Below are 25,315 nucleotides of genomic sequence, written 5' to 3'. Positions count from 1 at the left end.
ACCTGCAGGGTCTGCAATGTGAGAAATATTGCATGTTCAACACAGTAAACTTAAAAAATTAGGATATTAAATCAATTTAGGGAAAAAGATAAGCAATGGGATAAAACCCCTTGGACTTGATGTCAGGAGAGTTCATGATCTATCATGAAGGCGAGAAGGTTTTCTTTAAAATGTTGGAATAGTTTTAATTACTTAATTCTTAGTTCATCTCATATGCAGAAAATGGAACACAGTGAATCTGGGACTTTGACATATTAGAAAGGATAAGTTAATTAGGTAGCTCACAAAGTGTTTACAACTTTCCGTCCTAATCATCATGTGCAGCTGCTTCTGTAAAGACTAGGTTTTGTGAATGGTTTATTGTTTCCGATGTGTGTGGAGATGACGAGGAAACCAAACCTTTTTACACTTTTACACTCACATATAAAGATTTGCTCGTCAGCTTTAGAAAAAAAACAAAAAACTACTATTTATATTTTGTTTTTACTTTCATTTATTTTGAAACAAAATTGAAATGACAGTTGTTGTATATAAGGTAATGCAGATTTAATATGAATTACAAATTCTACATGCCGAAAACTAGCACAAGTGTAAAAGGGAAATGTAAGCTACATTAATGATGTATTTCTGACTGATCTGACACAAAAATGTGTTTCTGTTGGAGTAATCTCTTTTTAATCAGGTTGAGGTGGTCATATACATGTTTTTTTTTTCCCATAAAACCAGTTTAAATGTTACAAAACTTGGGTATACTATATACAATATTGTTATGCTACTCATCTTAGGAAGTACTATTTTTTTAATTGATCACCTGATTTCTTAATCATCTGAAAAATGAATATTAGAAAAATGAAAGTAGCAACTTAACCCTTTCAGGTTACCACATTGGTCCCACTAAAAAATGAATGAATGAATACATACATACATAAAAACATACATACATAAATATACATGCTTTTTTCTTAAATGTCCTCTGGCTCTCGGCCCTATTGTAAGTTTGTTTGCATTAAATTACACCAAATTAGATACTTGTAATTCACTTATGATTAAAGTAACCACAACACACAATTATGTAATCAAACATCCTGCAAACTGGGAAATCTCCATTCCATTTCCCCATTATATCTACAAATGAAAATATAACGTACTGTTAAACATGAGTAGTTGAATCTGTGATTAGTGACACAAATTGGTTGCAAAACAAGTGTAGATGAACAGACAGACAAACTCTCACTTACATGTCTGTAGGTTATTCCCAGGCATCATTTGATCCTGTTTCCAGGGCCTTTAAACTGTATCATGTCTGAAGAAAACATCAGCTGGTTTTGGTTAGCTGAACTGTGACTCAAATTAACTGATCCTGTTAACTTCGTATGAGAATCTCCACAGAAGCTGCAGTGTTTCAGGGCTTTTGATTGAATTAGCGTTCATGTTTGTCATGAGTTTGGAGATCTTTCTTGGCTCAATAATTGGCTGTTGCTGTTACCATCCATTTCTTTTATAAAGGAACAAAAACAAAGATAATTTGTTGTTATTACTCAACAACAACAAATTATTCAATTTAAATGAACAATGACACATTAAAACTATATCTAGAAGTTTCCCACAAACAATTACTGTATCCAGTACTGGTCAGGTCACAAATATGTGGTGGTGTTGTTTTTTGTCTGCTGGATGATAAGCTCTTTTCTCACATACTTTTCAGTTTTGCTCCCACAATTAATCATTTATTTTAGGAAACACTCATTTAAGAGAACTCATTTTGCTATATGTGTGCGCTGTCGGAGAGACGCTGTCAGGTTAAATACACACACTTGTATATGTCAGAATGTCTGTCTTTGCAAGTATCTTCTTAAACACAGTAATTTAGGTCTTACGTGTAAGCAAACAGCTGAGAAAGAAATCGTGTAATGGTATATTGGATCTGGGCAGCTCTTAAAGTGACAGCAGTCTAATATTCCTGCTGCCTGTCATTCATGTTAATCAAACAACAAAAGAGAGAAAATCTCGCACTGCTCTTATACATGACTTTTGTAACTTTAATAATAAGAAATATATATATATATATATATATATATATATATATTGTGATATTGACACTTCAATGACAATGACATTTCAATGGTGTCAAAAATTTGATATGAAAAAGGCCTTATTTAAAGCAAAAATAACTTCCATGATATATATCGTTACTGTGAAATAAAATTACTCATATTGTGATATAACATTTTGGTCATATTGCCCACCCCTACTCCTGTATCTGAAATGAAATACATTTCAAAAATATTTATTTTCAGTTAAGATTAATTTTATTTTAAGTACCTTTTTTTTAATGGTTTTAGTTAACCTTAATAATCCTGCTTACAGTAGTTTGCTTGTTTATGTATTGTGTAAGAACTAAAACTAAAGTCAAAAGGTTATTGAACAGCTTGTAGAACTGTCACTTCCTGCTCTATGCGGAGTGATTCAAGCTTCCTGTGAGATTTGGGTTCAACAACTTTGGTTTCAGGGGGCTCAGAGTCCACCGACATGAGTTTCTCTCTCCAATGTATGACCCTAAACTGATCCGCAGAATCTGTGCACCGGCAAATGAGCTAACAGGAACATTTCATCTGCCCTAGATGCATTTATTTCCTGTTTTGTGTTATCTTGATCTTTAGGCCCAGTAGTTGATAATGTCTTTATGTTGATGATTTTCTTCATAAAATAAAATTGTGTGAAAGGTTGAGGGTGAGCTGTCTTGTTTTGGAGTCAATCTTGTTATTTGGAGCCCAGGCATTCCAAATAGTTGTATTTTTGTTTGGTGCAGCGGAAATGGCAAATAAGAAGCTTTTAACAAATTTTGTTTTACAACCCATTACAATGCTGAATAGAACAATTCTGTTTGCTGTTAAACGAGTAATAGTTCACTTAAACAGGAACATCCTGCTATTATAGTTACCCACCTCATGTGTTTTAAGGGAATGCATTAACTAATAAATGAAATACCATGAGATGCAATGTATCTGTGTGTAAATGCATCAATGTCAATATGAACCTGATACATCATGACGTCACTCACCATTGTTTCTCATCATGTTCTTTGTGACTGTAGCAGGTTTGGATGTGTGCAATCTGAGCTTGTTATGCCACTGTTTTGTCCTTTTTGGAGCTTGACAGCCTTTGGTAAGTGTCTACATTTGCTGTATAAAAAAAAATACATCATACACCTTTACTGTTTGCGAAACTCATGGTTTCAAAATGACTAGAGGGGGCACAAAATGTTGAACTATCTTTTTAAAGTTGTGTAATAATCCAAAAGTTGTTTTAGAAGTTAGAATTATCCTACTTTCTTGAAAGGTCAAACTTTTCCTCTGAAGGCATGGAAACGTGTTTAGATGAACTACTCGAGAAATGTGGAACGTAAGAACACCATTGCAGAGCGTTTTATGCGTGGGTTGTTTGTCACACTCGTGATGTTTGAATTCACATGACCTAATTTAATCTCAAATTGCATTATGATGAAGGCTGTTCCTCCTCAGAATAACATTTGACCAGTCAGTTGATTTTAATTCACCTTATTCCCATACTTTCCACCTTTCTGCTTTGGGGCAAGTGTTGCCCAAAATGGTTGGAAAATCTATATTTTTCTCTTTTTAAATAGTCCCGAATGTTAGAATGTCACAATTTACTCCCATTTCTCCAAAATTAGCAGGCTTTTCTCTTAATTCAATTGCATAATCCATTTGCCATTGCTGTAAGTTTTCTTACTCTATTCGACTACAGGTTTCAACATGAAATCTGCGCTTAAATGTTTTGTGCCTATATTTTAAAGTTTTCACATTGACTGAGGTTCTAACAGATTCTAAATGAGGAGTTTGTGGTAATGTTTTATGCATCTTTTACAGTAGCTAATGTCCCATAGTTCTGTATTAAAAAAGACTTTAAGTAAATCTGTAAATAATGACAATTATTAATCATTTCTGTCATCCTTCTAATATGCATTTCATTGACTATTGTTTAAATAAGGTAAAATTCAGTTTAGCACATTACTACAACTAAACAGTTTTAAAATAATGCCAAGAAACACATTGAATTAAGCATGCAGTTTTGAAGTAAGGAAACTAAAATACTATTTTCTTTGTAAATACGCCAGTGATGTTTTATTTACAACTTCAAAATATTATTACTTTTTTAAAAACATTGTATTAGTTACAATGCTGGATGCCTTTTAATGTTTATTAGTTAAAAAAAAAAGTTGAGTTGTTTGGAGACCTTTATTTAGTTTTTTTCATTTCAATGAATTACAAATCCTACATCTCTATATAGTGATTCATATATTTACAATTAGATTAAGATTTTGAAGGTTTTGGCTTGGCTTTTGTAAGAAATTCAGGGTTTGGAATTACTGAAATAGCTTTTTCTCAAGTGTTCGGTCCCAGCAAACAGAAGGAGATGTCCAAACTCTGCCATTGGAAAGCAGCTAAACACCATTATTTTTCAGCCGTCATCCTGGGAGTTCTGAGCCACATGTGTATGTGGCCACAATTATGCACACCCCCTTATTATTAACAGGTTCGCCTACTTCTGTCAAGACAAATTTTAATGCTGCAGCATACTGTAATACTAGAAAAGTCTATGCTTTCAATATTGCTAAAGCAGAAAGGCCTTTTTCTGTTCCAGCATGGTAATACTACTCTGCAAGCCATGCTTTATTGAAACTGTTGTGGGGGAAATTACTGGCATGCACTTCTTCAGATCAACTGGGACACCATCTGCAAGCCAGGACTCCTTTACCGACGCTCTTGAGTCTAAACTAGTGCAAATACCTGAATTTGCACGTTCCTTGTTCAATCGATGTTTAAGATTTAGTTAAAGGCAAGCCCCAGAAGAGCTTATCCTTTTATAGGGAGTGAGTTATGCTTTTTGCAGGCTTATTGAACATAAAATTACCCTCTTCAAACATTTGCAACAAAGTTGGATGCACAGTATTCTCTAGAATGCCAATAATATTTGTCTCACTGAAATAGGCAAAACTGTTCACTGGAATTACCTGCTATTTAGGGAGTATCCACATACTTTATATGACTAGTTGAGCCATGTGAATTAAATTGCTGACCTTTTTTTAGTGTTCTGTTCTGAATTGGATTTAAAGGTATAATGACATTCAATTAAATAATTAAATAATTAAAATTACGTGTTTTCTTCGAAATTAGCGTTTTTAATAATAATAAAAAAAACCAATTATTGTTATTAAACACATACAATAGGTACTATTTTGAATAATCATTGGCCTATAAATGAACACATTTGATAAATAAAAAAACATAATTATAATTATGGAATAAAAACGCTCATTGTAGAGGCTGTCCCTCGGTCATCCCAGGACTCTCGTTCTCTCTCTCTCTCCCACTGATGCACCGAGGCGTGCCAGTGTGTTCATGTGATGCAGGAAGGATGTGTCCTAAAAGAGTCAAACTGAGCCAAACTGCATCACTTCTGAGTCCGATCACCGCTCAGCACTCATCTTCGGAGAATCCCCCTTTCGCTTTGCGGTTACATCGGGTGAAAGAGAAGAAACCGAGGAGAACGAGAGAAGGATTGTGAGATGGGAGCTACGGCATCATCCTCGCAGCGGGACGGTGGATGTGCGGAGGACGCAGCGGCGGAGGAGCTCACTGCAGCGGCCAGCGATGCTCGGGATGAGGAAGAGGGCAGTGCTGATGACAAGGTAGAATGCATGCAACCAGCCTCCTGCTGCAGACAAACGCCTCATAAAGTTTAAAAACACGAGCTCTGAATCCAGGGATGCGCACGGGATGTATATATATATATAAAAAAACATAATGTGCTGCCTGCCTATCTAGACAATTTTTTTTTTGCCGTAATGCAGAACATGCATATGATGCTCAAAATGTATTGTAGGTAGACAAAACGATTTATTGTTCATAGGTTGCTCTTTTAGCTCAGGAAAAGGGATTTCTTAGTTTTGTTTATCTATCAGGCGTTTCTCCTTTGGATAAGTAAATTAGACAACTGTTATAGAGTTACTGTATAAGATAAGCCGCGTTTCCACCGCAGGAACTTTACCCAGGAACTAGGGACTTTGGCCTGGTACTTGGTGTGTTTCCACCGCAGGAGCCAGGAACTAAATAAAGTTCCGGGTAAAAAAATGCCCCTCAGAAAGTCCCTGCTGGCGAGGTGGTACTTTTTCAGAGTTCCGGAACTTTCGGGGGCGGGACTTTGGCGCTAAACATTCTGATTGGTTGAGTTCAACCACCATTTATTCGAATCAACATTTTCAAAATATTACTCTTATTGTGTCATGAAATGTAATTTTAAAAGTATTTCAGGCGAGAATGTAGTTGTTTAAAACTCAAATCTGTTGTTTATTTATAAAGACAGCGCCTATTTAAAAATGTGTTTCGCCGATCTCAGAGACGGTAAGCTCCACTCGATCAGCGGGAGCTCAGTCCTCATGTATCCGCAGAGAGCAGCCTCTCCTGGGATAGACCTTCTGATATGTGCCGCTGGCTCTGATGTGTCTTTAGTGGTTAAACATAAAATATAATTCAGCTGCGGGGTAAATCTAACAGGTTTTCTTTGGTCTGTATTCAATTTATCTATATGTTAAAATGAAAATAAAATATTATAATATAATATTATAAATATAATATTTCGTTTCATTGTAATGGCTGCATATACACATATCCCTGAACTAAGTACATTTCCGCAGCTGTTATTATGCTTAAATGAAAACCAAAGGAGGCAGTGGTATTTTATATCCTATTTCGTTTTATTGTAAATATACAGAGAGGAAAATTACAGGATTCGCGTCATCGCGGACATCACACTCCCCAGTGGAATGCACGAAGTCAGAACTAACTACCGATGATGCATGTCCAAAATCAGCGTACCTTTTTTTTTTTTTTAAATCAGCGGTACTTTGTATTGAGAAACGCGCGCAGACCTACGTCACCAGTCTATTTGCCTAATCTACCCAGTACTTTACACCGTGGTGGAAACGCAGAAAGCAACAGGTCTGGGGGGAAAAAAGTTCCTGGGAAAAAAAGTTCCTGGTACAAATGTTCCGGGTAATTTCGGTGGAAACGCGGCAATAGTGTGGACTTTGGTGCTTTAGCAAATCTGAGCACAGTTTTGAAACTGTAGAGAGGAAAGTAAATTTCCTAGTCTTGTTTACAGGAGAACATAATCCTAAAAAGGATTAAACTAAAGCAATACACTTTCACTCAGAAATTGCTAGTAAATGTCACAAATAATTGCATAGAAATAGCAGTAACACTATTAAACATGATATTTTAAAGTAGAAAGACTGAAATCATATTTTGTTGTGGATCTTACTCAGATAACGTTTATTTTACTTACTAAAGTTTTGTTTGATTTGCTTGGTGTAGAAAAGATTGATCAGGAAAGTCCATAATGCAATATCCCAACTATCATTTGCAGCTATTTAAGTGCAGTAATAGTAGTCAAAAGAAGAGGTGTTTAAATTCACTTTTCAAACAAAAAAAGAATTAGGTTCTGGTAGTTCAGATTAGATCGTGTAGTTAATAAGAGAGCATGTTATTTGATTTGCATTTATTTTATATAAAAAATATTTATTTGAATTAATCTGTGTAGTGAATTCAAGAAAATTGTATAGGACATTTAAACATTGTTTTTGACTGGTATTATTAAGACATTAAGGCAGAATTTAACATAATGAGAACTTCAGAAGTTGACAAATTTGGATAAAGTCACACAAACAAGTCCTCTGACAAGTGTTTCTTGGTAATATTGCAGGCAGAATAAATCAATAACGCTGATAACTGATGCATCCTCAGTGGCTGGCAAAGAATATGGTATCTTTTTTTTCCTGAAGTTCAAACTTTAAATTCGACTTAAAAGTGTTTCATTGCTACTAAAATGCTTCTTATCATGTGGGTTGAATTTCTGCTTTGTCCTTGGTTTGTTTTCTTGTTCATCTGAATTATTTTATTGGATTAAATGTGTAAATTAAGCATTTGAAATGCAATTTCGGGTTATTTCAGCATATCACGACTCCATCTCCTTTAAGCATTTAAGTAGGTCAGTTGTTTTGGTCTTATGTGTGCACATAAATGGAGGGATATTTGTAGTACTTTTATTCCCAAAGGATTGAAGGAATGCTCCCTTACTGCACTGGGTGCATTGATTTTCCATGTAAAACATGATGAGGTCAGCCATGATTTAACAGGAAGTCTGTGAGATGGCTTTTAGTCAAAAGAGAGATCTGATACTCGACTTCCATATATGTGGTCAGTTACTTATCCCAAGATCCATCTCCTTCAAACTACATTGCAATACTTAGCATTCAGAAAATGTGACATTGTCATAACTTTTGTAAAATGTTTGGAGAATTTCTTAACTTGAATCTGATTCCATAGTTGTAAGTTTTGTAGCCTGAGTGAGCAGTGCTGTACACAAACAAACTCACTGAGATTGTTGCCTAAAATAGCATATAGATCATGTGTGTAGTTAAGAGCTACAGTGATTTAAAGACAAATAATTAGCATAGTATAATTACCTTTGTTAGTCACCCCTTAATCTGTCCTGTCTTTTCCATTTAGTTATTACAGAAAAACGGGCAGATCTCCAGTTTGAATGTAAAGACACAGAACCATGCAGATGAATTAGATGGCAACTTTGAGGAGAGAGTACTTGCAGATGGTATGTAAAACTATATTATTGCTATTAATTTCATTGTTTTCCTCGTTGTTTCCAAATAAAATGAGAACAGCACTTTTGTATAGTAGTAAATATCCATGTACAAATATTTTGTGTATAGCGCCACTTTTCATTCTTATTTTTTTGTTGTTTATTTTTTTGTCAGCTGGTTCAGGGTTTGTTACCCTGAAAGAAGATGGCACAGAAACAATTGAAGACCTCCAGGAAATGGATGCTCTTCAACCAGTCATGAAGAACGAGAGCACAGAGATGGTTAATGCAGAAGAAACTATGGAGGACAACCAAGTGAATGATATCAATGACATTGGCTTCAAAAAAATCTTCAGATTCGTAGGATTAAAGTTTACCCTAAAAAAAGACACATGTGAAAAGACTGAAGCAAATGAGCCAGAAGAAAAAGTCAGATGTGCCTCAGAGGACACCAGTGACATCCAGGAAAACAGTGCAGTGGCAGCAAATGAAAACACACCCGATGAAACTCAAAAAAGTGAGTTATCTTCCCAGACTGATTCAGCTGAACCCTCTCAACAAACAGAAAATATAAAGGAGCTGGATCAGGACTTAAAGACATTGGAGGATCATGTGGAGGACACACCTGAGAAAGAACTGTCAAAAGAAGCAAGTCCTGAGTCGGAGGAACCGATGTCACCAATCAAGCAGTTCTTTACACAAGGAATCTTTGCCAGTTTAAGAAAGAAAAAGAAAGAAGAGGAAATGCAAATGGAGAGTAAAGAAGAGGAGCTCAAAAGAATTGAGAAAATGGGTGTAGAAGAGGCAGAAAAAGAGGACAGTAAATGTATGTGCCTTGATATTCATTATATTACTTCACAGGAAGAAAAGGATTCACAGGAGAAAGATAACGACGAATTGTTACCTGAAGGAGAGCTTCAGAATTCTCTAGAGAAAGATAAGGTACAAGGAAGTCCACTTAAAAGACTTTTCAGGAAATTTTCCACAAGAAGGCAGAGAGAAAGTAAAGCTGCAGAAAAGGTGATGGAAGCTGAGGAACAAGTCTCTGAACAGCCCAAACCATCCTCGGAATTGATAGAGCTTGCAAAAGTGGAGGAACCAAAAACTGCTGAAGAGGAGCTGGTGGCCGATGTAAGCCCTCTAGAGTCCAAAAAGAAATCTGACATCACCGTTTCCTGGGAGGCACTGATTTGTGGTGGCTCTGCTAAAAAAAGGGCTAGAAAAACAAATGAGGATGAAAAGTCAGATAAAGGAGAGGGATATGAGAAGACAACTGACTCTCCACTTGGAAGTTCCATTGAGGGTGATTATGATCATCTCACATCATCTAATGAACAAACTGGAAGTCCTGCAGAAGGAGAGATGGGATCCACATGGAAAACATTAAAAAAGATGGTCACCCCAAAGAGAAAGGTCAGAGCTGGAGAAAGTAGTACCCCGGAGCAGATACCTTCAGACAGTGAGATGAGCAAAGATGAATCATTTTCTATGAAGAAACTTATTCCAGGGCATAAAAAGAGAAAATCGGATGCAAGGAAAGACCAGACATCCTCCCATGAGGGTGCTAAGGATCATGAAACAGGTGATGAAGATGATGAAACACCAGCTATCATTCCTCTGTCTGAGTATGAAATAATTGAGCCTGAAAGTCTGAAGGAGGTGAATGAACAACGAGTTGAAATCACAATCGAACATGAGATGCCAGAGATGACATCACAAGTGTTAGAACAGGACACATCTACTAACCTAGTGCCCAAAATTGCAGTTAAAGTTCCAGCTAACACTGGACCAACAGTCGTACATGGATTTTCAGAGGACTTTGAAGAACTTGCAGACTTTCTGAGCAAACATCAGCAACTGAGTGATATTCCAGAAGAAGGCATCAATGAGGAAAGCATTGAAACACCTGTATCATCGGATGAGTGGACAACACAGGTTGACACCTTGGCTGAGGACATTGTAGAGTTGACAGCTGATGCGGTCACTGCTCCAGAACCAACAAGTGAGCAAATTACTGGGGATGACAGTACTGAAATGGTCTCGGCAGTCTCACAACTAACTGAATCTCCCAGGTCATCTGGACATGTTACACCAGTGTCAGCTGAATATGGCGTACAAACATCAGATGTGATCCTACAGGAAGCCATTCAATCCATTTGCATGACTCCAAGTGTTCAATCAGTAACTACAAAAGAGGAAAGCCAAGAATCTCTGGCTGTGTCATTTTCACCTTATATTGTACAGTCCTCCACAACAGAAGAAACAAAGGTTTTGGTTGCGCATAAGAAAACTGAGGCAACAGCAATATGTACAGGCCTAGTATCTCAAGAAATAGAATCTGTTGAAGAACATCTCCCTGTACCCTTAATGGAGGCAACACTTGAAGTAAGTGATGCTGTTTCAACTGAATTAGTCTCGCATAACTTTACAGGTGAAACCGAAACTGCAGGACTTGGGACGGATGTGGTCTATAAAGCTGAAATTAAGGAACTGAAGACTGAGTATCTGAAAGTAATTGTAAATGAAAAAGAAGAGCCTCTTGTAGAAGAATCCAAGGAAACTCAAAAAGAGGAACATACATCTAGTATTGAATGCAGAATGGTGATTGAGATTATGCAAAGTGAAGACACCCATGAACCTGAAACGGAGTGTCCACTGCATTTTGTGTTAGATGAGCCTGTTTATGAAGGACAAGTAGCTGCTGAACCTGAAAAACAGCTGACACCTTTAGATGTTGAATTGTCAGCTGCTGAGTTTGAGCGAGCTGCACCCACGGAAGTAGTTGCATCTTTGACACACGGTGATGTGGAAAACGATCCTGATACTACCACAAGTAAAGAGGTCAAAGCAATTGAAAGCATTGCTTCTGCTGTGGAGTGTCTGGAAACCAGAGAGACTGTTAGTATTGTAAGTCAAATTTCAGATCACATTCAGTCAGAGACACTGGATTTGGAAGAGAGTTTAAAATTCGAAGCAGTTGAATCAGTTGTAGATGTCTGTGAAACAAAAGTTGAAGTAAAAGATGCAGTCTTATTAGCAAGTGATTCAGCGGTGACCGTGGAGGACATCAGTGAGAAAACAGAAGAAAATGATTATGAAAAAATGGCACAGCTGGACATTAAGGAAATTCATGTAGAAGAAGAGACTGTGGATGCTGTTGCTTCAGACATTGTTGAAAATATTGAGGTTGAAAATATGTCAGAAGCTGTAGATGAATTATTAGCCAGAGAAGAGTTGCCAGCCAAGGAAGTGTCACTTCCAGAATCAACATTAGTTGAAGAGCTCCATAAAGAAGACACTGATAGAAATTTGGATGATAAGAAAGTGAATGACAGTGCAACTGACAGAATGGATGGGATTTTTGTGAAAAAGGATGAAGAACATGGAGTAAAGGAAGGGCAAACTTTAACAAACACTGAAAGCAATGAAACAGAGAATGAAGATGTTTTTGTTCACGCAAGCACTACTGATGAATCTCCAGAAATAATTGTTGATGCAGGAAGTGAAAATGGATACATGGTTCATAAAATAAGAGAATGCACGGTTGTTCCTGACTGTTCAACAGATATATCTGAGAGCACAGAAACACCAGCCAAGCTTGAAGCTATTTCTGAAGTCATACTGAAACCTCTAGAGATGGTGTTGCCAGAAGTAGAAGCAAAACCTTTAGCAACAGAAATTGTGGTTTCTCAAACAGGAGACTGGAGTCTAGATACCAAACCAAGTACAGAGATTCCCAAAGAGAATGCACAACCAGCGACAACTGAGAATATTAAAACTGGTAAAGTTTTAGAGATGGTTGCAATTATTGAGAACACATCAAAACAGTCTGGTATAGAGAAGTCTGTAGAGTCTGAACCTGTAACACAGTTCCTCGAAAAATCTAAGCTACCAAAGGCAACAGAACAAGAGGGTGAAGCAATAGATGGGGACCAAGCCCCAGCAACGACATCATCAGAAATGAAAGAAATGGCAGTTACAGATAAAAGAGATGAATTGGCTGTTGCTCCCAAATCAGAACCAGAAGGGTTTGATTCAGAGCAGACTATGACTGAAGTGGCTGCAATCACAGTGCTGGCACAAAATTATACTGCTACAGAAATAGAAGTTAGTAATATGATCGAACAGAATAATGCAGCAGATGAAAATGCTAGGCTTAAATGTGAACCTCTTGAACAGGTGACAGAAATGAAGTCAAATGAGTTGCAGGTAGACAAGACAGAAATTAAAGATGAAATACCAGAAGTAACGGAAATTGCACAGGTATCACCACTTACCTCTGAAGTTACATCAGAAAAGCCAGAAGTTGCTGTTTCTGAGATACAAACAGAAGTAGCGTGTGAACTCAGGGCAGAGACGCTTGAAGTGACAGAACCAAAGGTAGAAATTCCAGTGGTAACAGAAGTGAAAGTAGAGACTGTAGCAACTGAACTGAAAGTGGAGACACCAGTTGTCACATCATTGTTTACAGAACTAGAACTAGAAACACCAGAGGTTACATCTATAGTAAGAACAACTGAGAATCTCACTTCTGCTATGTCACAAAATCAAAACATAGATACTGACGCATCAATGTTGACGACAGTGATCAAAGAACAAGTGGTGGAGATTCCCACTGTTGTTTCTGTGGTAGTGACACCAGCTACACCTCTAGATGAAACACCTGATGTAACTCTAGGCAATGACTCAAAGGATGTACCTCCAGTAAAAGACACACCTTCTGTGACTGACGCAGTAGAAACAGCAAATGTTGGTTCAGTGATTGTGAGGACTGCTGTGGCCCCAGTAGTAGAGATACAGAATGTGATTCCAGTGGTCGCAACACCAGATCTGGGTTCAGTAATAGTAACAGAAGCTGCATCTCCAGTAATAAGTACAGCAACAGTGACTACAGTAGCAGAAGCAACAGTTGTGAGCACAGTTGTAGAAACACCTGTTTTTTCTGTCACAGCAGTAAAATCTACTCCAGCCGTGGTAGAAATCCCAGCCACAGTAACATCTGTTCTGCAGACTCCGGCAGTTGTTTCAGTGGCAGAGATCCCAGAAGAGGATACACTAGATGTGACCCCACTGGTAGAAACACCTGTGAACCAAGTAATTGAAGCTCCCATTATTTCCATAACATCAATAAAACCAACTGTACCTGCAGTGACAAAGACACCAGTCACTGAGATACCAGCTATGATTTCAGTGCCAGAAGCAGTATCTCCTGTAGTAGTTACATCGGCTGGAATTCCAGTAGAACCAGAAACAATTATGATTCCAGAAGTAGAAACTTCAGAAGTAACTTCTACTGTAGAGATATCACTTGTGACACCAGTGGTACAAACACCGGCTCAGATTTCAATAATTGTAAAGGATGCAAGACCTCCAGTTACACCACCAGCAACTGCAGCATCAGAAACATCTGCTGTGATCCCATCAGTGATGGTAACAGAGATTGCACCTCCAGTAGTTTTTTCAGAAGTGGCTGCAACAGTAGAAACACCTGTTGTGATCCCATTAGTAGAAACAACTGTTGTGAAGCCAGTACCAATAGCAGTGGTTGAGACGCCAGTTTTGACCCCAGCGGTAAAGACACCAGGACAGGTTTCAGTGATGGTAACAGACTCTGCCCCTCCAGTAGTTGTTTCTGCAGTGGCTGCAACAGTAGAATCAACACCTGTTGTGAACCCAGTAGTAGAAACTCCTGTTTTAAAGCCAGCACCAGATGCAGTGGTTGAGACACCAGTTTTGATCCCAGCGGTACAGACATCTGGTCAGGTTTCAGTTATGGTAACAGAAACTGCCCCTCCAGTAGTTGTTTCTGCAGTGGCTGCAACAGTAGAATCAACACCTGTTGTGATCCCAATAGTAGAAAATCCTGTTGTAAAGCCAGCACCAGATGCAGTGGTTGAGACACCAGCGGTACAGACACAAGGTGAGGTTCCGGTGATGGGAACAGAAATTGCACCTCCACTTGTTTTTTCAGCAGTGGCTGCACCAATAGAAACACCTGTTTTAATTCCAGTAGTAGAAAGTCCATTAGGAAAGCCAGCACCAGTTGCAGTAGTTGAGACACCAGTGATGACCCCAGTGGAACAGACACCAAGTCAGGTTTCAATGGCAGTAACAGAAGCTACACCTCCAGTAGTTGTTTCAGCAGTGACTGCAGCAGCAGAAACACCTGTTGTAATCCCTGTTGTGGAAACTCCAACTCAAGTTGTTGTTGAAGAGACACAGGTTGTTACCCAAGTGAGGATGACACCTACTGTGATTCCAATAATGGAAAGGTCAGTTGTGAGCCAAGTAATAGAATCTGCCGCAGAATCATCAGCTGCAATTTCAATGGAAGAGAAACCTGTTATGATCCAAGGGGTACAGACACCAGATCTGGTTTCAGTGATTGCAAAAGAGGCTGCACCTCCAGTAATTCTACCAGCAGTGACTACAGGAGCAGAAACATCAGTTGTGAGCCCAACAGTAAAGGTAAACCCACCAGTGGAAGTGGCAGAGACACCAGTTCCAGTACCGGAAGCACCTTCTGTGATCCCAGCAGTACATACACCAGTTCCAGAGCAGGTAGCACAGAAACCAACAACAGCCCTGCCCTTGCTAAAGGCAACATCAGTTGTGACTGGGATGGAGGCACCCGCTGTGGCTACAGTAGCCCCTGTGATGATGACACCAGCAATTACCCCAGTTGTAGCTCCACCTGTTTTGACACCAGAAGTAAATAAAGCAATGTTGCAGGTAATTGAAGAGGAGAAAAAGGAAGCAAAGTCGGAGGCTTCACTTGTGTCTAAAAATATTGAACCACCATTTGTGGTTGCGGAAGAAGTAAAGACATCAGTTTTAACTGAAGAGTGTGCGTCAGATGAAGAAAATAGGAAAGCTTCCTTGCAACATATGCCTGTGGTTACTTCAACAGAACCTCAGTCAGAGATAGAGGAGGATGTGTGGGAGGATGCTGTAGATAATATTGGAGATTCCCCGTGTCAGGTGACATACACAGAAGGTGCACCCCAAGATACTGCTGCTAAACAAGCATCTGATGCTGCAATTAATAGTGCAAGCTAAACCAGTTGAAAGATTTGAAAGAGTCGGTAATTGATTTTATCCGGTTATCAGTCATTTTTGTTGTCATATGCATAACATTCACAAAGATTTTATCATTTCAGGTGCAAGTTTAACAAGCAAAATTCAGAACATTTTATATCGGGAAGAGGCTGTGGGCTCACAACAAAGAAATGACCAAACCACTGAGAAGTAAAATTGGATCATTAAAGTTCCATTAAGCAAAATTAGTCATTCAGAAAATATTTCAACATATATAACCCTTCAAAATCAGTTATTTTGTCATATTTTTACTAAGGATATTTGTCAATGTATTAATTTGTTATCCTGATTCAGAAATTAGCATAATCTTATGCCAAATTATATCATGTTGTATTACAGATCTAAACAAAATGTTTTGTTAAAATGTAAAACATTTGTACACATGCATTATATCCTGACCGTTTGCCATGTTTAGCATAAGGAAATAATTGTAATTGTGGAAGGATGCAGGCTAAAATGCCTGGTATTTAAATATATGTACTAAATCAAAGGTAATTTTGTTTTGTACCATCATATTCCTCTACATATGATATAAATCTAGAAGGAATTTATTTTATACTCAAAATAGGGTGTACACGTTACCAAAGCTATAATGAGCAAATTTCCATCAAAAGAGAGGTTTAGACAGTATTCAGTCAAATCTATGCACTTAATGACTAAAAATAACAGATTGTTTTAATTTGTTTTACAAAGAAGAATCTAAATCTTATCAAAGTCATGATTTATTTTGTTGCTGTATGTCATTGTTCCAAATTATTTTTGTAATTTGCTATTTTAATTTACAAAAACACCTAATTTCAGAAAATATTTGACAAGTTTTGCATAAAAACTGAAGCATGCAAACTAATGTTGGAATTACTGGCTTTTCCCCATGTGTGTTTTTCGCCCCCAGAGAAGCACTTTATATATATATATAAATGTTATGTGTAATGATCAATACGCTTTGTAGTACTGCATATTATCATTAAACAATTTAGCATTTTTGTTAATATTATACAATTTGCATTGCCTGTTTTAGGGGCATTTGCATCTGGCCTGATAAAATTGTAACTTATTCTAATATAATGCTAAGAAGTGTTTGAAACCATCTGGACAAACTGGTTTATAGAGTCTATGCATCTTCTATGCAGAAATTGCAATATTAACAATCAATTAAATACAAGAGTGTTGTATTGTTCCAGGATTTTGAGACATTTAAAAATGTATGGTTTAATACAAATTATAATTTCAGGTTTTATTTAAATAAAAGAAACTACCAATATTTGCCTTATGATTTATGAAAAGTTGATGTACTGCACACCAATACCATTGTTATTTCACTTGGAAAAATGAATGAAAGACAAAGTGATAAAACGCTGGTTTATTTTTTACTTTGTGCAATGTAGGATACTTTAAAGAGGCAACTCAGAAATGTTTCTGATGCAAACATTAAATATAGTTTTTGCATTTTAGTAGTTTCAAATATATTTACAAAAGACCTTTCAATAGAAAATAAAAATGAAAATAATGCAGTGGACCTTAAAAAAGAAATACTTATTTCTCTCTCAGTTTATAACAAACACATGAAAATGGTTAAATACTGACAAGGAATAAACTAATACTGCTTTAGACTTTTAAAAAGGATTTTTTTTTTCAGAAGTAGTTGTCTATAAGTCCTTGTTTTGATTTTCTCCCACTGAATTTTCTGCTAATGGTACCGCTTCACTCTCAGTCAAACACTGATGTTTGGGAACCTCAGAAGGACTTGCAAAAGGTGCCGCGCAAATGCTACATTTATAAGGTCTTTCCGAAGACTGGAAGAGAGCTTCTACCTGACTGTTGTCTTCTCCACCACACAGAACCAAACTCTGTTTGTTGACCATAATGTACGAGTCTGTGTCCTGACTCAAACAAACGTGTCGAGCAGCTTGATTGGCTCTGCAGAAGTTCTTTCCGCAAGCACTGCACTTATATGGCTTTCCGGTGTGAATGTACATGTGCTCACGCCAGTGGCTCTTCTGAATAAACTTGCGAGCACAGGTCGGACACTCAAATTTTCTGCGTTTAATTTCACGACCCATCTCGGTGCCCTCGAGGTTATCTATATCAGCAATTTCAGAAGGCGGCGGGGTGTCTTCCATCCACGCCTGTTGATCAGTATCACTAATAACATCACTGTCAGCACGCAAATGGTCCTCTTCCATATCCTGAACTTCAAGCTCAGAAGTGTGACCATTTTGCATAAACAACACATGTGGCTCAGCTGCTTGCTTGGTGTGGACAAGGAGATGTTCCTTCAACTTGCACCTCTGGTTAAAACGGATTCCACAGTAATTGCATGAGTAATGCTTTCGGGAGGAAGCACTCTTACTCATAATGCCATATGTGAGGTGGTGGACCATTGTGGCTGCTGGGTTTCGGGTTGGTGACTCTATGCCAAAAGGTTGTGGAGATCTATAATCCATATCAGAAATTTCCAAAAATTCTCGGCTAACGTTTTCACTGTTCTTAGCACCATCCTTGCATGCTGTATTTCTTTCAGGCCGGCTGTAAGTCTGATCAGGTATCTGTATGCCATAAAGCGAGTTTGTCAAAGGTACATAGTGGGACTCAGGGTTTATAAGAAGACTTGCCTCCTGTAATAAAGGGTAAGCATGCAGGAATTTTACACCTTGCTCAAGGCGAAGAGGGTCAATGGGCTGTGAGGTGAATTTTCCAGTGTACATTAAATTAAGCAAGTAGCTGAAGATATCTGCTTGTATGTCTGAAGGCTTCAGTCGAACACAGTCACTGCAAAAAAGAAGCATAAAGAATCATTTATTACCATAAAGTACTGCAAATATGAATAGCTTTTTTGCAGTGAGATTTGTGGTACCTGTCTTGATGGATAAACAGCATACGGAAGTAGTTTGAGAACGCTGCAAGAACAGCTTTGTGGGCTTTGAAAAGAACATCCCCGATGGCCACAGTACAGTCACAGAGGAAACCAAACTCTCTTTGAGCATTGAGGCGCTTGAGAAGAACGAGACCATGATGAGCCAAGTCCATTTTTCTACAATGAAGCACACACACAAATGAAAAGAAAAATAATCATAAGATTTTCAGTAGGCTTTTCCTGATCAAATTTCTCAAACCACATAAATATTAATTTTGGTCACCAAAACTAAATGTATCATTTAAAGAACATTTCTATATGTACTTGACCATATAGAATAAGTAAAATCAATAAAATCAATCAGTTCTGGCCAATATATATATATATATTTGTAATATATGCTAAATATATGATGGAAATGTAGAAGCTTTTTTTGAAATCTGAAAAAAGCATTTCTGAAAAAAAATAAAATAATCCAATCATACAGTAGCCTAGATTTAGGATAAATGCAAAGGTGGAGGGAATAGCCTCAAAACTTCAAATGTGACGTGAAATTATTTTCTTGCACTGAAATATATTGGAGGGCAAAATACCATTTTAAATGCTTAAGAAAAATAAATGTATATTTATGTACAGGAATCATATCTTCGCAAATATATTTTTGACATTTTAGTAGCAGTAGTGTGGTATCAATGTCTAAATAGGTTTAGAGGCAAGTGTGTTTGTAAACGTCTGTGTGTGTGTCTGTGTGTGTATGTGTGTGTTGAAGCCCCGCCCATGCTGGTGAATTCAAGAGTACAAAAGTTTCCGCGGACAAATAGGAAACACGCGCTCGCGCAATGAACCCAACAAAATAACGTTAAAGTACACTTTAAAAGAGCGAAAGGATATCACACGAATGAACAGATAATTTAAAAAGGTTAATCTTCTGATAAGCGAAAGCAATGCCAAGAAGAAATCTGTCAAAATATGAATAATTTTCGGTCTAGATCCGTGAGTAATAGTTGTTGCCCATCGTAAACCAGGGTATAAACAAGCCTACAACCGGTTTATTAAGCACTTGAAAGGCGTCACTTACCGTCTCCTCTTTCTCGACAGAACTCTAATGCCGAATTCGGTTGAGTTTGTTGGCTGAAAAGCCAAGGAAACCTCTCCGTCGAGCAGCACGAGCTCAGTCAGTGAACCGCTGCCGTTTTCCGGAGGGTTTGAATCACATGACGAGAGCGCGCGCCGTATCGAACCCAGTAGTTCCTCACTGCGGAACACGGGATCCAGGGGGCGTGGTTTAACGGCTGTCAATCACCAGAGGCTGATCAATCACTCAACATTAGAACCAGAGATTAGAACATTAGAACATCAGCGTGACGTCATGATGGATTTGATAGCGGGTTCATTTGAGCAGCATTTTTTAAATAACTAATGGAATAATGAATAAATGTAGGTAAAACAGCCTTTTTGAAAATCAAGTTTATGATTATGAAAAAAAATTAAGATTATGAAAAAAAGAGAGCCTCTGAAACTAACAATCTCTTTTCTTTTTCTATTATTTTGTGTTTTTTTATATAAAAAAACTAACATCAGTGTTCCCTATTCTTTTTTTATTCTACCTACTTTTTTTCATTTTTATCTATTTTAAAATATATATTTATAAAAATAATAAAACTTGCTACATGTAGTGCATAACTGAGACTTGTCACAGCACTTACATATTATTACCCTTTTGTTAGTTTTGATTGCTTCTCATTTGTAAGTCTCTTTGGAAGCGTCTGCCAAATGTCAATATAAATATAAGTCAAGTCAAGTCCGCTTTATTGTCCATTCTTCCACACGTACAGTATAAATTATTGCATATGTGTTGCATTTTCCAAAAAAAGAAAAACAGAGAAAGTTTGTCACAGCTTGTAAAGTAAAAAAAAGTAAAAAATAATTATTTGAAAAATGTTTGCATTATTGGAGGCTATGCAAACAACCCAATTACAAAAACCAAGTTCGATGCCATTGGCAACATGGCAGCATGTGAAGAATTGTGCACATTTTGGAGCTGTTTTATATTACTCAAGCTCATTTATAAGTTCCATAACACAGCTATCAGCTTATTTCACAGCAGGGGTCGAGTCATTTCAGGACATCTATACATCTAATAGTAACTTCTAAACCAGAACTTTCTGAAAAGGAGCTAAAACAGAAACCAAATGAGCCACTATTCATCTAATCCTTCTAGAAAAAAAAAAACTTTATTTCAGGTCAGTGTCACATTAAGAACAGCAAAAGATCAGATGACTAATCAATAAGTACTTCAAGTTCATCCACAGAAAAAGATTTGCTGGTTTACAAAAAGTCACTGTATGCCATTGTAAGTCTGTATCTGAGGGTCCTCAGAAGATTACACGAGCAAGTTCAAACATCACCTTTAGAGGGAAGAAAATAACAAATATGTTTTACATTGCATTTGCAAAATGTGCTCCTTAAAACAGATTTTGAGGACATGCATAATATGATGTAGATTTTTTGAAAGTGCAGCTGAAATGTCTATTAGATCTGTTGGTGTTCATGATGAAAGTTTGGATGAATACAGTTGATTCAGTGTTTACTAACCTCAATGGTGATCAGGATGACAATCATCCACTCCAGTCTGAGACTGTGTTTCTCACTGAGGTGATTCCTCATCAGGTCTGTTAGTTCAGTGCAGTGCTGTAACTTCTCATTCATAACCTACAAATAAAACAGTGCCTAGGATCAGGATATTCATCTCATGTCTTTTAAAGGAATAATTCACCCAAAAATAGACATTTGCTGAAAATTCACTCACTCTCAGGTCATCCAAGATGTAGATTAATTTGTTTCTTGATCAGAACAGATTTGAAGAAATGTAGTATTTCATTACTTACCAGTTACTCACCTCTGCAGTGAATGGGTGCCGTCAGAATGAAAGTCCAAACAGCTGATCAGTTAATGTCTTGTGAAGCCAAAAGATGCATGCTGCAGGTAAAGAAACAGATCCATCATGTTTAACTTCAAACCGTTGCTTCAGGCTAAAATACTTAATTATGAGTTATGGACAGGTATTTTGGCCAGAAGCTACAGTCTGAAGTTAAAACACCTTAATGATGGATTTATATTTACAAAGCAGCTTTTCTATTCAAAATATGTCAATTGATGGACTGTAGTTGTGTGGATTATTTGTGATTATTGTGATGTTTTTATCAGCTGTTTGGACTCTCATTCTGACGGCACCCATTCACTGCAGAGGATCCATTGGTGAGTAATGATGGAATGCTGAATTATTCCAAATGAAGAAACAAACTGATCTCCATCATGGATGGCCTGAGGTTAAGTACAATTTCAGCAAATTTGAATTATTGGATGAACTATTTCAGATACAAAGAAATATTTGCAAGTACTTCCACTGACCTTAACTCTTCTGTTAATATTGAGGAACTGACAGGTTTTGTCATAAAGCTGCTCGAGATCTTCTCTGTCCCAGTAGAAATCAGGTGTGATCAGTAAGTCAGAGCTGAGGTTTATGCAGTGCCTGTAAATGTTTAAAAAGACTGTGATAATTAAACAGAGCAGCAGGTTACCTCAAACTAAATAAACCAAATAAAGTGATACAAAATCAGCCTGACCTGAGGGAAAAGAGCTCCCCTATCTTCTGCATAACTTCAGCCCTGGACAGTTTCACTCTCTGTCCAGACTTCAGCATCTATTAAAAATGTTTATAATTAACTATAATGACAACATTTCAAACAGAAGAAACAGATTTGTAGTTTGAGAAAAAAACAGAAGACCTGTTCAGATCTGTGCTTTTTAATAAACAGTATCATTTTAGCTCACAAAAAGCAACAAATGCTGGTATTACCTATGAAAGAGAACATAAGTGGATCTACCTCAGGAATTGACTGGATGGACTCAACAAAGTTGTCGAGAGAGACCTCCCATATTGCTAGTTTTACTGAAAATATGCAAGTTTGAAGCAATGCCATCAGTGCTTTCAATGTTTCTACAATTCATCAACGCTTAATAAAAATGCAAACATTACCCCACCTGACAGAGATAAAGCATTGGAAAATGCAAACTTCTCCAGAACAACCTGATCGTAGTCCAGCTCTTCATTAAACAAGAAAATTCCACGATGCAGCTTTGAATTACCCCTAAAACAACAAAGAAATTACATATGGAAGACAATACAGCAACTTTTAGAAGGTATTATATGATTGGAATACATGATGCATTAAGAAATGAAGGATTTGTTACTCACTCTCCCACTGTATAATTGATCTCTTCATTTTCCCAGTGAACCAGAGCGACTTCATAGGGTTGAATTTCATGCTGTTCCAGTATCCTCATCACAGTCTTTATCTGAGAATGAACATGAGTTTAACTGAATATACACATATGTATAAACACACACACTTTATATATCATTACTCCAGTCTTAAGTGTCCCATGATCCTTCAGAAATCATTCTAATATGCTGATTTGGTGCTCAAGAAACATTTATGATAAACATGATGCATCACAGGAATAATTTACATTTAAAAATATATTCAAATAGAAAACAGTTAATTCAAATTGTAATAATATTAATAAAATTGCTGTTTAACTGTAATTTTCATCAAATAAACACAGCCTTGAAAAGCATAAGAGACTTTATGCTATACATTAACAAATGTCTAAATTTTATAAATAAAAAAGAACAACTACTCACAGTTTTCTCTTCAGTGTTCCAGAACACTACAGAGCCTTCTCTATGAGGTAAACAAAACAAAAAATAATTACCAATTGGCTGAAAATCAAAATCCAGAAATCCAAGCAAAAAAAAAGACATCATTCAGCATACCTGAAGAAAAATATTGTGCCACTATCATAAGGTTTTGCAGCATTCTCTGTTCCCATAACCAAAACATTAGAAGCATCTGAAACCCACAAGATGTATTTAATACAAATATGTGTATCCTTCAAACAAGAATGGAATGCATTGCTTCTATGTACAGTATGGTTTAAAAACTTTTTTTTTTTTTTTTAATACCTCTGGGAAATTCTTTGATTTCAACAAAGCCGTGAGCGATGAGATCGTGACAGAGGGTTGGTAAATGGTACTGATCTGCAGTTGAGTATGCAATGCACTGCATCAGGTCCTGAAAAACATAGTTAAGATACATAATTATATATGCCATAGAAGATTAAAAAAATAAACAATTGTCACAAACCTCCTCCAGACTGGGCTGATTAGTACGTGAAGGCTGTTTGGTTCTTGGTCCCTTAAAGGTCCTTTTTCCCTTTATACCTCCTTGTTTTAGCACTGATTTGGTGGCTGTTGTTGTGGATTGCAATCTCATTTGTAAACTGGATTTCAAATTTAAAACAGTCAGTTTTTCAAAAAGTGGTCTCTGACACACTCCTCTCTGCAACAAGCATGTATGGTAATGTAACCTGGCGTGACAGTTCCTCCAGTCTCTGAGAAGGTTTAGTGTAGATGCATTGGATGCCAGTGTTTTGCAGTTGAACCTGTTGGCAGTGACACTGTTTAATCCATCTAATGTCCTAAAAGCAAATCCATAGGCTTGTGTCCTTTTCAAAGGCTGATGTAACCTCCAGAAAATCTTGAGAGACATGCCTGTATGAATCAAGCAGTTACATCATTCAATTCAATTCAATTCAGCGCTTTTTACAATACAAATCGTTACAAAGCAACTTTACAGAAAATTATGTTTCTACAATATTTAGTAGTAGCTTATGGTGGTGAGTGTCAGTTTGTGCACGTTTGACAGGATTTTTAGAAAAAATCAATACAAGACGTAGTCAGATAGACGATGCACATTATTACTATTATTAATTAATAATTATTATATGATGCAGTCACACATGTAGTAATAATTGTTAGTTCTGTTTGTTGATTCAGTGTTCATCATTATTCTTATGTCTATATCAGCATGCGTGTAGTGGCCAAGAGGCCTTTATTTTAACTGACCTTGAATGACAAGCATGGCAACGCATTTATTATATCTAATCATATATAACCCTCTTGATGGTTCGTTATGAAGGCCAATTGAAGCAAATGCAAAGAAGAATACGTGTAAATACACACTTCAAATAGTTTTTGGACTCTACTGTACACACGAGCTGCTTACATTTGATTCTAATAATTCATTCTAATACTTCATTCGTTTTAAACCTTTAGCGTACCTGCCGTGTAGCGTCCCGCCAAATATTAGAACGTTCGGTGACACAAACTGTTACAATGTAGATACAAATGTTCAACATTGTCAAACATTCACATAAAGTGTATTTGACAGCTCGAACTCATAACTCGAACTGCACGACTAATCCGGGCACTTCCTGTATTTTGGTGACGTCCAATCGGACGTAAAAGTCGCTCCGCCCCTGCAGAATTATTATACAATTATTATTATTAAATAATTTAATTTTTAACCTATTGTTTTATTTGGTAAATTCCATGTAAAACACGTGTAAATTTTATTTTTTTCATCTATCTGTCTAAAATTATTTTTTTTAAATTAATTAAATAGCATACATTTATCAAGACTTTACAGAGGATAGATAGGAGGCTTTATATTAATTATGTCATATAAGATGCTTGAAATGTATTATGTCAATACATTAAATTAAAAATGAAATGAAAACATTGTACGTCTCTCTGATAAAAGCATCTGGCAAATTTGTCTG

The 25,315-nt window shown here is 36.9% G+C and overlaps 3 protein-coding genes across 6 annotated transcripts; 1 reads left to right on the top strand and 2 right to left on the bottom strand.

The window, feature by feature from the left end:
* The first annotated feature begins 5,268 nt into the window (after positions 1-5,268).
* LOC127933387 (A-kinase anchor protein 12) lies at positions 5,269-17,035 on the top strand. Its single transcript, XM_052530369.1, has 4 exons — positions 5,269-5,710; positions 8,589-8,688; positions 8,852-15,761; positions 15,837-17,035. The coding sequence occupies exons 1-3, from the start codon at positions 5,588-5,590 to the stop codon at positions 15,733-15,735; spliced, it is 7,107 nt and encodes a 2,368-aa protein (XP_052386329.1). The 5' UTR covers positions 5,269-5,587; the 3' UTR covers positions 15,736-15,761; positions 15,837-17,035.
* An 84-nt stretch (positions 17,036-17,119) lies between these two features.
* On the bottom strand, positions 17,120-19,903 carry LOC127933388 (zinc finger and BTB domain-containing protein 2). 2 transcript variants are annotated; one of them, XM_052530371.1, is made up of 3 exons: positions 19,707-19,903; positions 18,629-18,810; positions 17,120-18,543 (listed from the first exon to the last, which is right to left on the bottom strand). In XM_052530371.1, the coding sequence occupies exons 2-3, from the start codon at positions 18,799-18,801 to the stop codon at positions 17,421-17,423; spliced, it is 1,296 nt and encodes a 431-aa protein (XP_052386331.1). In that variant the 5' UTR covers positions 18,802-18,810; positions 19,707-19,903; the 3' UTR covers positions 17,120-17,420. The 2 variants fall into 2 exon arrangements, with proteins under 2 accessions (XP_052386331.1, XP_052386330.1); XM_052530370.1 differs by having other exon boundaries at positions 18,629-18,805; positions 19,707-19,901.
* A 940-nt stretch (positions 19,904-20,843) lies between these two features.
* LOC127933389 (required for meiotic nuclear division protein 1 homolog) lies at positions 20,844-24,976 on the bottom strand. Of its 3 annotated transcripts, XM_052530373.1 has the most exons (13): positions 24,815-24,976; positions 24,062-24,245; positions 23,839-23,974; positions 23,658-23,766; positions 23,469-23,544; positions 23,337-23,376; positions 22,887-22,987; positions 22,673-22,779; positions 22,516-22,580; positions 22,255-22,331; positions 22,040-22,160; positions 21,224-21,340; positions 20,844-21,036 (listed from the first exon to the last, which is right to left on the bottom strand). In XM_052530373.1, the coding sequence occupies exons 2-13, from the start codon at positions 24,241-24,243 to the stop codon at positions 21,004-21,006; spliced, it is 1,164 nt and encodes a 387-aa protein (XP_052386333.1). In that variant the 5' UTR covers positions 24,244-24,245; positions 24,815-24,976; the 3' UTR covers positions 20,844-21,003. The 3 variants fall into 3 exon arrangements, with proteins under 3 accessions (XP_052386333.1, XP_052386332.1, XP_052386334.1); XM_052530372.1 differs by having other exon boundaries at positions 23,839-24,245; XM_052530374.1 differs by lacking the exons at positions 20,844-21,036; positions 21,224-21,340 and having other exon boundaries at positions 22,488-22,580; positions 23,839-24,245.
* Positions 24,977-25,315: the final 339 nt, after the last annotated feature.

The sequence above is a fragment of the Carassius gibelio genome, chromosome A17 (assembly GCF_023724105.1).
Source record: "Carassius gibelio isolate Cgi1373 ecotype wild population from Czech Republic chromosome A17, carGib1.2-hapl.c, whole genome shotgun sequence".
In the NCBI taxonomy this organism is placed as follows: domain Eukaryota; kingdom Metazoa; phylum Chordata; class Actinopteri; order Cypriniformes; family Cyprinidae; genus Carassius; species Carassius gibelio.
The sequence above is the reverse complement of the archived record's forward strand: the minus strand, read 5'-3'. Positions and strand labels throughout refer to the sequence as shown.